Source organism: Drosophila hydei, unplaced genomic scaffold (genome assembly GCF_003285905.1).
Source record: "Drosophila hydei strain 15085-1641.00,03,60 unplaced genomic scaffold, DhydRS2 tig00000349-arrow-arrow-pilon, whole genome shotgun sequence".
NCBI lineage: Eukaryota > Metazoa > Arthropoda > Insecta > Diptera > Drosophilidae > Drosophila > Drosophila hydei.
In genome coordinates, this window is record NW_022045714.1 from 1,039,104 (window position 1) to 1,056,463 (window position 17,360).

Sequence of the window (17,360 nt, forward strand, 5' to 3'; positions counted from 1 at the left end):
ATTTGTGATTGCGAAGCGGCAAGCTCGAATCATATGCTATCCCTGCTTATATATATGAAAAATATTTTAAGTTTTTTTTTTTTATTGTGGGCGGGTTCAGAGTAGCTGCTAGTCGGGCTAGAGCTGCTCATAAATATTTTGACAGTTTTTTTAATATGTTGACTTGACTGATGCATGGCCCGGCTAAATTTATTTCAATTTAATTTTAAACAAAGCAAATAAAAAAACTTTGTTAGCGATTTGTTAGAATTTACAGATCGAATATGGCAAAGCTAGACAAAGGCGAAATGAAATGTGTCTGCTATATATGTATATTGTGTGCAGATCTACTACATTATATATTCTTAGATTTATGGAGCATCATCAATTTTGCAATAAGACAATGGCGCAGAGAGCAGCAGATTTGGGCTAAGATCGATGGAAGCTCTTAGATTGTTTGGCTTCTTGAGATCTTTGTTTTAGGCAAGTCCAATTGATTGTGAATGATTTGCTATTCGGGTCCACATTGTGTTTGCATAGATCAAATTAGTTGGAGTCATTAATTTTCGACTGATCTGGGCTCTGGGCTCTGGGCGCTGAGCTCTGGATGGCGTGCCCGTTCCCAGCTGCCTGGTTCGCCGCTGCTTTCGCTGCCACGCCCCTAGACGCCCCTAGACGCCAGAGCAATGTATTATGTTTATGTGCGAATCTATTTCATCTTCTTCTTTCTTTCATTTTGCGTTTTGTTCGCCCAAAAGCCACGTCAATAATTCACAAACATCGTCGGCCGTGCAGACTTCGGGCTTATCTCGCCGCGTCGCCGGTGAAAATATGTATTTTCGGTTTGTTTTTGGCCCATTATGAGGAACATAAACCAATTGTTAATAACTAAATTATGCAAAAGAGAACCGCGAACCGAGCTCGGCCCATAGATTAAAGCAAAGGCGCGCCAAGACGCAAGCTGTTCATTAGTCGGCCGGACAGTCGCTGGCAGGCCCTGGGCTTGGGCTTGCGCACCTGGACCTGAAATCGGGAGAAAAAAGTGCCAGCCTTATGCTAATGGGAATACATAAAAAACGCATAAATACTCATTAAGCATGTGTGCGTGTGTGTGTGTGAGTGTGTGTGCATGTGTGTGCGGCTTGCCTGTGGCCCTAGAAGAAAGTTGCGACCCGCCGTGAGGTCATGACGGGGTCAAAGCTGTTAGAAAGTTATTGGAAAGTTCTTTTATTTTTTTTATATCTGTTTTCGACTCCGAATTCTCGTGAACTGATACAAATATCGGTGTCAGCATTTAGCCCAATCGTAAGACGAATTAATTCCCTCTGAACTATGCAAATTGCTTAATTCTTTTTCGAATCCAATCGAACTGTTATTTAATTAATCAAGCTTCGATCACCTGAGCTGGAAGCTTTTTACTTTGTTGTCACGAAAAAGCTTAAGCTGGAACTGATGCGGAACTAGTTCGTATGAGCGGCTGAGCACGCGCAAATCCAACCTATGCTGCTGAGCATAGAGAACAATTGAAACTAAAACTGGAACTGGAATGTTACGCAGAAAGCTTGACTATGAAATACCCTGTAAACAGCAAGGAAAATAAAATATTTTAAATATGAACAGATGATTGTATATATAATATATAACCGTAGAGTTAGAGTAGTTGCCAAGAGATAGAGAAAGACTCAGTCAGAGCTGCCATCAGCGATTAGATCTCTGGCAAGTTGTTGAACTAGTTCCGTGTTCAATGAACTGGTTAGGTCAGCAGCCGGGTCAACGCTGTGTGACCCGCGGTTCAACATACGCTAAATTAATTTACCGCCCAGCGGCAACCAACGGCGATCAGTGCCAGCCAAAGGCAGTTCAGCAAGCTCGCTCGCTCTCTCTCACTCGCTCTCTCACTCGCTCTCTGTGCGCTTGCTCTCTGGCCAGCTGCTGCGCTCTTGGACAAATTGTAGCTGGTACATAAAAAGCTCGAGACGGCGCGCACGCTCAAACAGTTGGCCAAAAGAAACGTCTGTCTCTGGACCACAGCGAAGCGTACGGAGGCGAGCAATCAAAATTCAAGACGAACAATAAAAACAAGAAGAAACGATAACTGCAACGATTAACGATAACTGTGCTGCCTGTGTGTGTGAGAGCGACTGTCTGCTAGAGTGTGCGAGTGCGAGCGTGTGTGAGTGAGTGTGAGTGAGTGTCTTCTGGCTGCCGTAGACATGACCAAATTTCTGGCGCTGTTTTTGCGCCTCGGCCTGGTGCTGGTCCTGGCCGCTGCCGCGGCCGGTGCTGAGGTCAAGGTCGCCGACAAGGAGTCGTCGTCGTCGCCGCTGGCCATCGAGCAATCCACGGAGTCGCCCATTGCGGACATGGCGCTGATTGGTAGGCAACAGACAAACCCCAAAAAATCGAGCCGCTTCCTGAGACAAGCTAATGTCATGTGTTTTACTTATTTTTTTCATGTGTTTTTTTTTTTCTGTGCGCGTGTTTGTGTTTGTGGCTGCAGAGGATGCGCCCGTGGTGCCCAAGCTGCCCACCGAGAAGCCGCCAGTGGCGCAGGCGGAGGCATCGCCCGCAGCTGCGGCCAGCGAAATGCCAGCTGCCAAGGCGGAGCTGTCGGACGAGAAGTCTGCCCAGCCGCACACCGTCGCCGACTTCATCATTCATCCGCTGATCGCATTCAAGCCACGTCAGGCCACGCCTGAGGAGATGCAGGCGCAGGGCAAACAGGCAACGCCGGCTGGCGGCAGCGGCTCGACCACGTCCACCTCGCCCGGCACCTGGCTGTTCGGCATGAATCCGGGCCAGGGCCTGGGCTCCTCCTTCTCGACGCTGGCTGGCTCTGTGTCCGGCTGGTTCAATGATCGTCTGGCCGCTGCCGGCCAGCAGCTGCCCTCCTTGCCCGGTCTGCCCGCCCTCGTGGATACGCCTGTCCGTGACAGTGCCAGCAGCACCACCAGCACCACCCAGCGACCCGACATTGTTGTCCGGCTGCAGCAGCGTCCAAACAGAAGACGCGGCAATGGCAATGGCAATGGCAATGGCAACCTGAACGGAGTCGGCAACAACAACCGCAACGGCAATCGCAACGGCAATCGCAATGGCAATCGCAACGGCAATCGCAATGGCAATGTGAATCGTGTCCAGCGTCCCAATCGCTTCGACAATCATCTGGACTCGCTGGAATCGCTGGAGGAGTACGATGACGTGGATTACTTCAATGGCAATCGCTACGACGAGTTTTATGATGATGATGACCAAGAGGTGAACGAACAGGTGCACAACGACGACGATGACCAATCGCTGGAGCAGGTCGACGAGGAAGACGATGACGATGACCAGCAGTCCGCTGAGGAGCAAACACAAACGCAGAAGCCCAAGCAGCGCCGCCGACCCGCCCAGACGCAGGTGGTGCGACGCAAGCAGCAGCATCAGCAGACGCAGCCGATAAGGCAGCCGCTCGCGGTGGTGGCGCAGGCCGACGACGAGGAGGAGGATGACGATGCAGAGGTGGAGCTGGAGAATGACGATGACAGCGACAATGAAGAGACCTTCGAGCCGGTCATCTATACTCAGTCCTCGCGCAAGTCCCAGAGTCAGCCCGGCTTCATTCAAAGCGGCCAAGCGAATCTGATCAATCAGATACGCAGATTCACCTTCGGGCAAACGCCCGGCGAGGTCGGCGCCAAGATACGCCAATCGCAGGCCAGCCAGAACCCCATCCGAGCAGGTGCACGCCGCCCACAGCAGACCACGCTGTTGGTGAATCGCAACGGCCAGACGGTTTATGTGGCGCCCGAGCTGCTCAATCTGAGCCCCAACTACCCCAACTACGGCTACGTGTCCCAACCCACCAAAGTGCAGAAGCAGCATCAGCGCCTGCCCGTCAGCCCCTATCCACAGCCGCCACTCACCGTGCCGCTGCGCCGCAAGGGCCGCCCCACTCAATACATCACGATACCCTGGAGTCAGCTGGGTCTCTCGGCCCCCGATCGCCAGTCGGTTGTGTCGCTAGCCGAAGGCATCCAGGCGCAGCCGCTGATCCTCAACATACCCGAGAGCGCCGTTAGCAGCGTGCCCGTGCGCGGCTCCACGACAGCAACGGGGCAGCAGAAGAAACGCAAGCGTCCGACATTGACGGCTGCAGCAGTGCCGTTGCTGGCCGATGCCTCGCTCATGGACATCTTCCAGCCACCACAGATTCCCCCATCGCGTACCGGCTCCACCTCGAGCGTCAAGCCGAAGCCCAAGCCTGTGCTGATCGCTGCCAAGCCAGTTCAGGCTGGCTCCGGCTCCAGCCTGCTGCCCACACGCATACGTCCCGCCACAATTGTGGAGAAGGCGCCCGCCGTGGACAACGCCGAGAAGCCCCAAGCTCAAGCCCAAGCCGCCGACGCCCAGAAGGAGCAGGCCGACAAGGCCACGGCTGAAGCAGCGCCCGCCGCCGCCGAAATGGCCATGGACGCGGTGCCAGCCACGCCCGAGCAGGAGTTCATCATTGTGGGCGAGGACAACGAGCCCGGCGTCTCGCGCCACGTGCAGCCCGTGTACGGCGATGCACGTTACGTGTCCTACGGCGACTTCCAGCCCTACTTCGATCTGCTGCATCAGAATCGTCGCTTTGCGCTGCGCAAGGCGGGTCGTGCCCTTGAGTCGGAGGCCGTGAGCGCGCCCACTGACCAGGTCTAGTTTTTTTTTAACGAGAGCACAAACTGATAATTGCGAAATGCGAAAAGCAAAGAAAAAGAAAATACGAAATGAAATGAAACGAAATCTTACAAAATACCCCAAAAAATGATTTTCAATCGAGTGAAAAAAAGAATAAATTTTTTTTACATTTTTTTTCTTGTTCTTGTGTGAGAGTGTGTGTGTGTGTATGACTGTGTGTGTGTGTGTGTGTGCGTGTGTGTGCAGAGCAGAGTTCATCACTCGCTCTCAGTCCCAGAAGCATCCCAAATTGAATGCTAATCGCTGTGAGCCCGACGTGAACTCCGCAACGGCAACTGACACGAAAATCAAATATTTTAAACATTGTCTTAGTTTTTTTTTTTTTCTATTTTTGTTATGTGTCCAAATTCTTGATTGCCATTCATAATTAATGCCGTTAATCGTCGTGCGTTGACCCGGGTCGCAGTTTTGCATATTGATTAGGTGCGCGCGCGCTTTGACCGATTTAATGGGCCGCTGAGCCGAAAGAATGTCAGGTCGCACATACACACATACATATGTGTTAATGTGGCATATAAGAAATAGCGCTTAACGGTATTTTGCATTAACAATTCCAGGCATTTGCATAAGCCAGAAAGATCAAACTAATTCCACAGCGCTTCACTGCGTATACTTGATATTTTATGGGCGCACTCAGAGCGCAAGACAAATAGCTAGTTGCTAGGGCAAGCGCTAGTTTTATAGCAGGCAGCTGTGCAGTTCAAGGATACCCTCATAGAAGTTAGCTTCTGCACGTCTGAGCTTGTTCTTGGCTCTGGCCGCGTTGCATAGCAGCCAGCTGCATAGCTGCTCAACTGCTGCGTGCTGTAGCAGGCAGCTTTCAATCGAGCAAAAGTTCAGTCTTCATATAAAGTTTTGACAGTAGATTAACACTTTTCACAGTTATTTTGTTGCAGCAAAAAATTTAGAGAAATATTCGAAGATAGTCAAAAAGTGTATACCCCATAGAAAGCATAGAGTGAGCATTGGAGACGCTTGTAGGCATCGAGATAATGAAAGCGATTGATAGAAATAATTAAGATTGATTGTACTTTGGGCAAGCCGCAATTAAGATCTCAGCTGAGAGCTTTGATCTGTCGGGGAAATGAGTCTTGAGCCATTTGTATGCGGCAAATGTTTGTTGCACAGTTCTCAGGGCTTTCCATTACGGGATAATCACTTCCCACTTAGAGCAGCGGCTACGAAAGGTCTCGGTTGCGGTGTTGATGTCGGCACTTAACACACACACACGCACACGCACACCTACAGATAGAGAAACACACACACACACACACATAGACACGCAAATAGAACAACAATAACAACAATATATTTCAGCTTTAGCACCTAGGGGCAACTAGCTGAGAAGCATTCAATCACTGGCTCCCACTTGGCGCATGATAATGTAAAATGGAACGAGAAGCTGCCGCCTGGCACTCGAGTTGGACATGGCCCGGGGCCCGCTGGAGCGCTCGGCTGAGGTACTGCTGAAAATTTGCATAATCATGCTAAGTGCGGCAAATTGTTGGAGCAATCAATGGGACATTATTAGGGCAACATGCGAGCTCTCCAGCTGGAAGGCGGTGGCAACGGCGTTGGCAACGGCGTTGGCGATGGCGCGACAAAGACGCAGTTGACAGCATCATTCGTCACGGCCAGTTGCAAGACTCAAATTGAATGTCGGATGATAGCCGGGGCCCCAAAAGACAATCGTGCTGAAGCCGCTGTCGACGCTGATGATGACAACTAAACGCCCCTGGGGCGGTTAAGGCCTCTCAATTAATGATGCCCTGCGGTTGCGGGGTGAATGATCAGTTAAGTGGCAGCAAGTGGCGATCGATGTTGGCTAAAATATGCGCCATGCGCCATTAGAAATTCCCAAAAGCTTGGGCCAGGCCAGGCCAGGCTCTGTGCCCTAACCGTAAACAGCGGCAAAGAAATTCATAATTTCATTTGAATTTCTTCAAATTTGCATCTGCTTAAAGTTCAACTCTTGGCCCTGCTGCCAAATTAGCTGCCTGATTTCACATCTAATTTCCATTCAATGTGCAAACCACACAACAAGCCGTAAAAAGAAAGAGCCGCAAAGCGACAGAGAGAAGAGGGGAGAGAGAAATACGTTCGGCCCATTGTTGTTGGCCATTGGGTTGTTTGTTTGCTTGTCGCGTGCGTTGAACTTTCAACTTGGCCAAGTCAGCAGCAGCAGGCCGAAGCTAAGAACACAAGTTGCTCCAGGTCCAATTCCGATTTCTCCCTCAAACATGAATCGATTTATGAGGCACTGCCACGCTGCCCGCTGCCCGCTGCCCGCTGCCTAGGCTCGTCTCGTCTCATTCAATGTCCAATTCAATCCATTCCCATTACCATGCGCGGCATGTGTTTTGCAGCTTTGACATTTGACACCGTTGAACTTTTGCCAGACCCCCCACTTCTTCTGTCTCTCTCTCTGTCAGATGTTTATGCTAATTCCTTTAAAGAAATTTCATTTCGCAGTTTTCTTCAATTCTGTTTGACCCGTTGTTATGCGGATTCTGTCGCTCTCACCTGCGACTCAGTTGGTATGTGACCCCCTTGAGCGAGCAGTGCAGCAGCTCACAATGTCTAAATGATCTCTTCGACTCAATAAATTTGCACAAAATTAACATATTTCGTTGGTTCTTTTTTCTCAATTATATTAATTTCATTTGTCTATTTGCAGCTTCAGGAATTCTTTTATTCATTTCACATTTGCAGCTCTCGATTGAGTTTTATGGCACAGTTCGAAAAAAGCTACAATACTTTTATTACGGCTCAAGCTCAGCTACGCAGAGAGATCTACTTAGACAACCAGCTAGATCGCTGTGCTGCTTTGCTGGGGCAAAAGATTGAGGGTAATAGAGTTTGTTATGCATTCGAGTTCACCATTTTCTGTTCTTTGTCTATGGCTTAAAGTCTCAAGTCAGTGAGGCAGCAAGCCACTCATCATTGCTTGAGGAATTCACATTTTCATATTTTAAATCCTTATTCTTAAGCTTCAACCTGCAGCTTGACTATCTACATCTCACATCATACATCAGCTACAGCGATCTGTGCTAAACTGTTACTCGCCTTGTGTCCATGTTTTAATTCTTTCATTCTCATACACTAGAAACATTTCGCTTACAGATAAACTTACATTTTCCTAAAAATAACTTCTCTCTAATGATCTGCATAGGGTACAAGTGCTTATATAGATATAAAAATAAATATAGATATGTGTCGATTCATTCATTCGAATCATCCATCAAGCTGTGAGCCTAATGGGCAGTTGAACTAAGCTGAACTTGGCATTTCGAGCAAGAATATGTATTTGTGCTTGAGCTGGATGAAGTGTATCTATGTTTGATGTGTGCTTTGCCTAAGCGACTGATTGATATGGAAATGCTGAAACGGAACACGAGCTGAGCCACATCTGTTCATTAATAGCAGTACAACATTGTAGCATAAATCGCTGAAGACTGCGACATCATTCGAATCTCATTTGTGTTAGTTGGTTGGGAGTTTGGGGAAAGCTGTTGAGGCCATCAGCAGGATTGTTGCATACTGAAACAACGATTCAAATGAGAATATTTTCGAAATTTCTGACGTCTCTTAAAGCCGTGTAGCGGTACTCAGCAACACCTAGAGGCCAAAGCCTTGACGATTGCCTGAAGGTGGCAACGCCATTGCTTTGATAACGAGGCAAGCAGAACTGTCGCGCGCTTTGGCTGCCGGCAGGAGCTCAATATGGATCTGATAATAAAAATAATATATAATATAAGTATGACAAGCGAAAAGCTAGAGGTATGACCATAGAGAATCTGAGCAGCTCTAAGTCTTTGCTAGACATAGCTTAAGCTGGCCTGTAAGGCTTCTGAATCATTTGCTTGACGCTGATCAAGGCTTAGTGCTACCTCAAGCTATGTCGCTTGGCACTGCTGCAAGCCAATATACTCTGCGCACATACTGAGCGAGTATCGCTAGAAACATCACAAGATTTGCTAGACTAGGAAATCACATACGTTTTGCTTACTACACAATCAACACTTAACACATTTAGACACGTTTAACGCACACTTAACAATATCTATATCTATATATATATATATGTATATATACATATATATGTGCACATTTATATAATTGGATATATACACATATATATATATGTACATATAGAGCATTCCTTTGTAGACAGATGTGTATGTGTGTGTATATATATGTGCCCATACACGTATAGACACGCGTATATGTATATGTCTATGCGCACATGAGTTGAGTTGCGAAAATGGCAATCGAGCTGGTTGAGCCGAACGAAACGGAGGTCAATGCAACAGGCGAGATTGTGAAGAGCTTCGAGTGGCCTGGTCTGCCGGCGGATTTCTTTTCGACTCTGATAGACATCGGTGCGAACATAATCATAATCCTTGTCATAGCGGTTATTGCGCGCAAGTGCCTCAAGCTAAAGCTGGCGAGGACGGCGGGGCACGCCTTCTACTTCATTGTGGGCGTGGTTATATGTGCCAGCGAGGCGCTCATCTTGGAGCAGGCGTTGCTGCACATGGCCTTTGGCCTGATCAGCGTTGTGATCGCCTGCTTGGGCGTTGGCGCCCAGATCATGTACAAGCAGCGGAAGTCACGCGGCACTCCAAGGCACTTTCGGAGCAACCACAGCATATTCGGATTGGCCGCCTGCATCCTGCTGCTGGCCACCTGCGTCACGGGCATGTATATGATATGTCGGACCAACTACTGGGAGCCGGAAGTGCCCATCGTTCATCGCGTCTGCGGCCTGCTCTCGTTTATACTGCTAATGACGGCGCTGGTCTTTGCCTTCAATACGGGCTTCATGCACTGCAACTGGGAGCAGAGGTCCATCACGTGCTTCAAGTGCTGGATACTGCTCGCCACCTTCTTGACCTCCACGACCCAATTGCTAGCGATTATAAATGACTCCATTCAGTTGATGCCGCCGAGTTGGATGAAGCATTCTCAAAACTAGATGAGCCTCAGGCCCAAGCTGTGCGCTTATCTATCAAACGGCTCTCCGTATGCCCAAAGATTCCAAGTCAGGAGCTCAAAATCGTGTGCTGCCCATGACCATAGCTTTTCTAGCTAGTTCTCTACTGCAGCTGTCATTAAGAGAATAAACTGATGAACCAATTCAATTCGTTTTGTGGCTTTTTTCTTTTTCAGGCGAGACTTTGTGGTGCGACTGGTTCACATGGCATGCTTGCGCTACGAACTGAGAATCAGGTGCTCAGTGTCTTTATAAACACGAAAACACAGTCCAGAACCACGCCCAGTTTTATACCTTTTGCTGACACGACAAAGGCATCTTTCAGGCAATGGAGATCCCATTCGAGTGGGTCTAGTAACTACAGGGTATCTGCTAGTCGTTGCTGACACGACAAAGGCATGTTACAGCTAAGACTCGTGAGAGTGTGCAGACCTCGGCTGTGTGCTAGCTGATTGTTAGTTACAGGGTATCTACCAGTCGTTACTGACACGACAAAAGTCTGTTTTAGACAAGAGATGTGTGGCAAATCTACAATAAACATGCTGCAAGGCATAGATCCAGCTGTATGCTCTCTTGTGGCTAGTTACAGGGTATCTACTAGTTGTTGCTAATACAACAAAAAGACATGAATACCGCACCAGAGTGTGCCTAATCTACGACAAAACTTGCTGCAAGGCATAGATCCAGCTGTATGCTCTCTTGTGGATAGTTACAGGGTATCTACTAGTTGTTGCTAATACAACAAACGTATGCTTAAGGTAAGAGACATGAATACCCCACCAGAGTGTGCCTAATCTACGACAAAACTTGCTGCATAGACATAGATTCAGCTGCATGACCTCCGATGGTTAGTTACAGGGCATCTGCTAGTCGTTACTGACACGACAAGTCTGTTTCAGGCAAGAGATGTGTGGCAAATCTACAACAAACATGCTGCAAGGCATAGATCCAGCTGTATGCTCTCTTGTGGCTAGTTACAGGGTATCTACTAGTTGTTGCTAATACAACAAAAAGACATGAATACCCCACCAGAGTGTGCCTAATCTACGATAAAACTTGCTGCAAGGCATAGATTCAGCTGCATGACCTCCGATGGTTAGTTACAGGGTATCTACCAGTCGTTACTGACACGACAAAAGTCTGTTTTAGACAAGAGATGTGTGGCAAATCTACAACAAACATGCTGCAAGGCATAGATCCAGCTGTATGCTCTCTTGTGGCTAGTTACAGGGTATCTACTAGTTGTTGCTAATACAACAAAAAGACATGAATATCCCACCAGAGTGTGCCTAATCTACGACAAAACTTGCTGCAAGGCATAGATTCAGCTGCATGACCTCCGATGGTTAGTTACAGGGCATCTGCTAGTCGTTACTGACACGACAAGTCTGTTTCAGGCAAGAAATATGCACATGCCACCACAGCATGTGACATATTCCAACTACATTCTCGATTTCTATGTGATTGCTAACTACAGGGTATCTACGAGTTGTTCCACATAGGACACGCTGTATATTTCAGGCAAAAGAAATGCAGCAGTCAATGTAACAGAGCAAGAGGTGGTCACGTATACCCGTTTAAGCGACGCTAGCTAATCTAGCTTGAACTGTTCAGAGCTACGAATCGGGGGCAGCTGCGTTGAGGCCAGGTCTTGGGTCGCACTTGAGTATATGACCGAGCGGTCAGGCCGAGCTTAGAGCAGTTGCCATGCGTCGCTGGCTGGTTCGCCACTTGCCACTTGCCACTAACCACTGTAGTAAGCAGTGAGCTGTGGGCAGAAGGGCAGTGGGCTTGGTTAAGTGCTTGGCTGGCTGGGGACAGGGTTCACGTATCTGCGATTGTATTCTCATTAGCGTAACGAAGTTCAACTTCGGCAGTTCGCCGTGGACGGTTTCGTATTTCTGGCTGCTGTTTGCTATTTGGCTTTTTCTCTTTTGGCCTTTTCTTTTTGCGTTCTTCATTTTGATTGGGGCGCTGTTGCGGTCAATTGAGTTGGCTTTTGGTTCTCGAGCGAGAGGCGGCTTTTGTTCCTGCTGCGGTCAGTGAACTTTGATCAGCATTTGGCCATCTTTTCACCAACCAATTTCGGCACTTGAATTTATGCCGACGACTTCGAAATGGATGCCGCTGCCGCTGCCGCAGCTGTAGGTTCAGCGGGTGCCATTCCATGGACGTAATTATGTCAATGTCCAAAACTATCTGTGATTCTCTTCGATTCTCTATTTTTTATAGATTTTTTTTTTTTTGGCTGGGCGACGGCTCGATGTGAGCGGATGTCTAGAATGATTCTTTAGTTGGTTGGCAGAGTTTCTTGGTTTCGTTTCATCTGTTTTGCTTTTTGGGTTTCGGCTCTTCTGTTTCGGCTTTTTTATTTTATACATTTTTTATATTTTTTTGCTTTTGTTTTCTTCTAATTTCTTTCGTTTGTTTGTTTTCCAGTGGCGCGCTGCTCGAGCCGACAGAGTTTGCGGGAGCTTTTTGCATAAAAACCTGGCGACGTCCAGAGATTCTGTACAGTTCTCTGGAACTTTGCTTACAATTAGGTAGGACACTATACGCAGCGCAGCGCACAGATTCTGTTGACAGGAATCAAAGCTAAACCATGTCGAAGCTAAGCGCCCTATTCGTGCTCAGCTGCCTGCTGGCCCTGGCCATGGCCCTGCCAGGTAAGTGATTACAGCACTGGGCCCACCCACTTTATCAATTGAACCTCCATTATCCCATTGCAGAGGCACGCCTACAACAGCGACAATTGCGCCAGCAGCAGCAGAAGCTGCAGCATCCGTATCTGTTCTTTAGCGTGCCACGGGGACGCGCCAATGCTGGCGCCGTGGTGCAGGGCTTCGAGGTTGTTGAGGATCTCGACGATGTGGAGAGTGATGCTGACGATGATGATGATGATGATAATAATAATGATAACAAAATGCCACTGCGACGCCTGCAGCACAATTTGGACGACGACGACGACGATGATGATCAGCAGATGGCCGATGACGATGACGATGTGGAGTTTGAGCTGCCGTTGCAGCGCGGCTTCGCACGCAACGGCCACATTGTGCTGCTCAATGATGACGACGATGAGCAGGACGACGATGACGAGGAGGACACACATCTGCCCGTGATGATGGCCAAGTCGAGTCCGGCGCGCAAGGCGTCCGGCGTTAGCGGCCAGCAGCTGCTGAAGAACGCCAAGCCCACACAGATGATGGTGGCCAGAGATCAGGCCGGCGCCATCATGGTGCCCGATGGCATCATCGAGATCGAGGGCCAAAGCGTCGTCGACGAGAAGACCGGCAAGGCTGCGCTGCTAGTGCCACGCGCCGCTCTCGATGCCATTCCCGATGGCGCCGTTGTCGCCCTCATGGAGCGCTCAGCCGGCGACGCAAGCGTCGGCGAGGAGCGCGCCAATCGTGTCATTGTGCGCCGCCGCAAGAACGGCGGACGCCGCAATGTCCAGCGACGTCGTCGCGGCGGCCGCCCGGTCCGTCGTCGCGCCGGTGGCCGTCGCCGACGCGGCAACCGTCGCAACGTGCGCGTCATTCAAGCCGGCGGCAATCGGCGACGCGGCGGCCAGCGCCGTCGTGCCGGCTTCCAGGGCTAGAGCCCAACCGGCTGGCAAGCAGCAACTCCCTAGTATTATAGTTAAGAGCCAAACAGGACCCACAGCACTTGCGACCATTTGAAAACGATTCGAAAATAATAAAAATGTGATATGAAAACAAATGAAAACTGCGTTTTTCCTGACTTCCTTCATTCGCTTTGTCTGCAAATTAGTTTGGCCTAGTTTCTGAATTCCTATCGAAGCGAAGTATCACGTCTTTATCTCATTATATTATTAATTATGAATATTAACTCTTATACTAAGATTTCTTTCTACTCTTTGCTGCCTCTTTCGCTTAGGTCTATTCATTAGCTCAAATTCTATTCTGTTGCTTGTTTTTAGCTCATTTCAATAAATGCCTCCAAAGCGTATTTCTTTTAATTGCCTGCGGCCCGTTCTTTATTTTGATTTGCATTTTTGTTGTTCTTCTAGCTTCGCAGCATTTCAGGTTGGTTTGACCCAAATCTTTGAGCAGCTGCCGGCCATGTTGCGTATGCGCGATATTCTAGCAACTTGAACCCTCGCTTGAGCTGAAGACCTCACAGCACGAGCTTAGCCTCTGCTGAATCATACCAAACATACTTAACATTGTTTTGCAGGTTTCTATTGGCTGTTCATATTTATTGCTTCATATGTGTTTATGGTTTTGGTTGACTAAGCTCGACTAAGCGGGTAACTTCGTGCCCCTTTAGACAGTGCGCACCCTCTATACCCTGAATTCCTTAGAGAATGGGAAAATCTATTAAGACATCTTCTAACTGCAAGTAAAGACATTCAACTATTGAGCGTAATGATTGCAATGTCAGCTTTTTGCAGATTCGGGGTAGCTCCTAGTCGGATAGTCCTTACACCTTTTTCATTTTGGTACACCTTTCGATCACCTATATAGAAAAGATTGTTACTGTAGATTTTTGTCGTAGCTGATTTGGACTATACTAAAGTCGATGCTCATACAATCTCCGAGCTCATTGCTTCCATCAGATGATGAGTCTTTGTTTATTGTGGTCTCTTTGCTTGCATCAATGATCTGTCATAAAAAGCTGTACCTCGGTACAGTCGAAACTGCTTAGGAGATGCGCGTCATACACAGAGTCCTTTACGGAAGCTCAACTACAGCAAAAGAGCCTGAAACAGACTAGAAAAGTTGAGACAGCAAAGGTACTTGGCCTATAGATCTTGTCTTAATACTGTAGACCCCTCTGGACCTTGCCTTTAGTCAATAGACCCCTCTACCCTTAAGATAATGGACCACTCTAGAACTAGCCTTCATACTGAAAAGCCTTCTAGAAGTGGACTTTAGACTGTAGACCTTGAGATCATAGACCCCTCTAGACCCTGCTTTAACAGTGCAGAGCCCTCTCGAACTTGCATTAGGACAGTAGACCCCTCTAGAGCTACAGATAATAGACCTCTCTAGACTTTAAACCTTAGACCTATTGTCTATTATTATCTAAGGAGTTCTAGAGGCATCTATACCTCTCTAGATCTTAGCCTTAGCTCCCGCTAAACTCAAGTCATGTTTCTCACACATACAATATATCCTCGCTATAGTCAGTATAAGGCAACAAACTGTCTTTAGAGTAAGCTACTCCCATTTGGCACTCCTGCCAATATAATTGAGAGGAAATTAAAGGATAGATAAGTTAGATAAGCTAGTTATGCATTGAGCTAGGCAAGTGGCCACGCTTAACTTCCAGGTTGCTAAGTGGCAGTTGGCTCTCTGCACTGAGATCGTCACTCACGTTGTTGGTGAGGTTGAGCCCTGGCTCCGTTATGCAATCATTTTTGGGACTCTTTGGAAGTTGACAATATTTGTAACTTAAGTTAGAATACTCCAGCTTGGCTGGCTTTTGTTGTTGATTAGGTTTAACGCCTTGTTTTCCCATGCTTTATTCTTCTCTGCTTGCGGAGCCTATTTCAATGCTGATTTATATTCATTAAAGACCGTATTCAAAACCTGTCTACGAGTCCAGCATACGGATTGTTAGCAAAAGCACCTGATTATGACCAGAAATTGATAATTGCAAAATGAAATTGGCTAAAGTGATGGAAAAAGCAGCGGAAACTGCAACTATTACCAGGTGAGGAGCTAGAACAATAGACGCAAAGAGAAAGAAGTTGATTTTCGAAAACTATTTTGGCTCTCAGCCGGGGCCGCAAAACACTTCGAGCCGTGTACTCTTCGGCGGGTCGTCGCTTGGCACAGTTAAGAGTTCAAATACAAAAACAGATAATCAATCATATTGGACGCTAGTCGCTGCCACAGAGGGAGCTCGCAGCGCACTGTTCTCGCAGTGGCTTACACTCTGTATTGCTGTAAATTAGCATTAGCATAAAAGTTAAGGCGAAAACGGCAATAGGTCTATCCAGCGGATACATTGGCCTCTTCACTTTGACCTGCCCGAGGCAATGTTGAGATTAATCGCACCGTGTGGCTGGGCATAGTTGGCGATCTGGGCGAGAGGAGGGCAGCCTCGGGGGCCCGGGGGCGTGGGGTATTATAGTAATTCATCAACACTCCCGACTAGAATACTTAGCTGTTGGGTATATAATCGTGGAGCGCCCAGTTGGAGTCAGTCAGTGGCGAGTGCCAGCTCAGAGCCAACAAGTGCCCAGTCTCAGTCGTTTTACAACTCCTTCTCACACATCCTGCAAGGAAAAACACTTGACTATTCCCATTCTTGATTTGCTCTTACCATGCACTGCCTGCCACAATTGATACTGGCGGTGGCGCTATGCGCTCTGCTATCGCCGCCAGAGGCGTTCGGTAAGTACCAACAACCGCCGGCCGTCGGCCCTAGGAGTTAGCGCACTCTAGACTCTCGTCTTTATTGCAGGTGAACGTCATGGCGCCAACTATCGCTTGGGTCTGCGTTCTGCGGGACGCGGCGATCAGGTTGTGGCTGAGGGCCGATTCACCTCGTCCATGTTGAACAAGCTGAACAATCTGAAGGGCAGCTCAACTACAACCACCGAGCCGTACACCACCATTACCACAGGGCCAACCTCGCCAACCACCCCCACGAACCTTTTGACGTCGCCCCCAACGCCCACTTCGCCCACTTCGCCCACATCACCGACGACAACACTAGTGCCCGCGTCGCGTGCCTTCGGCGAAGATGTTCCCGAATTGGCCGATGATGAGGACAATGGCCATGCGCGCGCCTACAACGACGATCTCGACGATGACGAGGAGGACGACAGCAGCGCCCCCAGCGACGAAGACGATGCCGACAATGATGACGATGACGATGATGGTGACTACTATATGCTGGCCGCCGGAGCCGGTGCCGTCGAAAAGCCAGCAGCTGGCGCTGCTGTAGCTGTCGCCGATGGCTATGTGCGTCGCCCCTCGGAGCAGCAGTGGCGCCAATACCAGCTGGAACAGCGCAATCGCCGACGCCTGAATCGCCTGCAGCGTGAGCACAATCAGCGCATTCGCGAGCTGGTGCGTCGCCAGCGCATATCGCAGCGCCGCAATAACCAGCGCCTGCGGCGCATCCAGCAGCAGAATCGTCGTCGCGCCGCCAACCGCAATCGTCGCAACAGGAACAGGTCCAAGAACCAGCGTCAGCGTCGCCGTCGCAACAATCTGGAGCAAAGACGTCGCCTCCAGGCGCAGCGTCAGCGTCGTCGCCAGCGTTTCAACCGTCGTCGCCTGCAGCAGCTGCTCCGCCGTCGTCGTGGACGCGGTCGCAGCCTGAGACGCATTGCTGCCTAGGCCGCAACACCAGCTTCACCATATGCCTCACAACTGAACGAATCCCTGTAACGAGCAAACGCAATGGCCTCCAAGGAGCGCAAAAAATAAATTCATTTTTTTTCTTCAAAACATATTGAAGTTATTGATGGAGTCAAGCTGAGGGCTTGGCAGCGATCATTGAGCGACTAGGCTCTAGCTGATCATAGTTCAATTCAATTTAGAGGCCATGAAAGAATGAATTTCCGAAGCCTATTTTGCATTCCTCTTCACGATCCTTCCTTAGCTAACCACAATATTTAAGCTGATCATGCCCAGAGGAAATATTCCTCAACTCTAAGCCTTTGCATTACTCGTCGATA

At 48.7% G+C, this 17,360-nt stretch overlaps 4 protein-coding genes across 4 annotated transcripts; all 4 read left to right on the forward strand.

Annotated features, from left to right (window-relative positions):
• Positions 1–1,986: 1,986 nt before the first annotated feature.
• LOC111601620 (basic-leucine zipper transcription factor A) lies at positions 1,987–4,756 on the forward strand. Its single transcript, XM_023318287.2, has 2 exons — positions 1,987–2,355; positions 2,480–4,756. Exons 1-2 carry the CDS (start codon positions 2,193–2,195, stop codon positions 4,660–4,662), a joined length of 2,346 nt encoding a protein of 781 aa, XP_023174055.2. The 5' UTR covers positions 1,987–2,192; the 3' UTR covers positions 4,663–4,756.
• A 4,209-nt stretch (positions 4,757–8,965) lies between these two features.
• On the forward strand, positions 8,966–9,679 carry LOC111601635. The gene has a single exon (XM_023318305.2). It carries the CDS (start codon positions 8,966–8,968, stop codon positions 9,677–9,679), a length of 714 nt encoding a protein of 237 aa, XP_023174073.1.
• Positions 9,680–12,073: 2,394 nt separating this feature from the next.
• On the forward strand, positions 12,074–13,298 carry LOC111601636 (protein PIF). The gene is made up of 2 exons (XM_023318306.2): positions 12,074–12,363; positions 12,427–13,298. The coding sequence occupies exons 1-2, from the start codon at positions 12,300–12,302 to the stop codon at positions 13,296–13,298; spliced, it is 936 nt and encodes a 311-aa protein (XP_023174074.1). The 5' UTR covers positions 12,074–12,299.
• Positions 13,299–15,995: 2,697 nt separating this feature from the next.
• On the forward strand, positions 15,996–17,019 carry LOC111601637 (MAP7 domain-containing protein 1). The gene is made up of 3 exons (XM_023318307.2): positions 15,996–16,065; positions 16,136–16,402; positions 16,583–17,019. Exons 1-3 carry the CDS (start codon positions 15,996–15,998, stop codon positions 17,017–17,019), a joined length of 774 nt encoding a protein of 257 aa, XP_023174075.2.
• Positions 17,020–17,360: the final 341 nt, after the last annotated feature.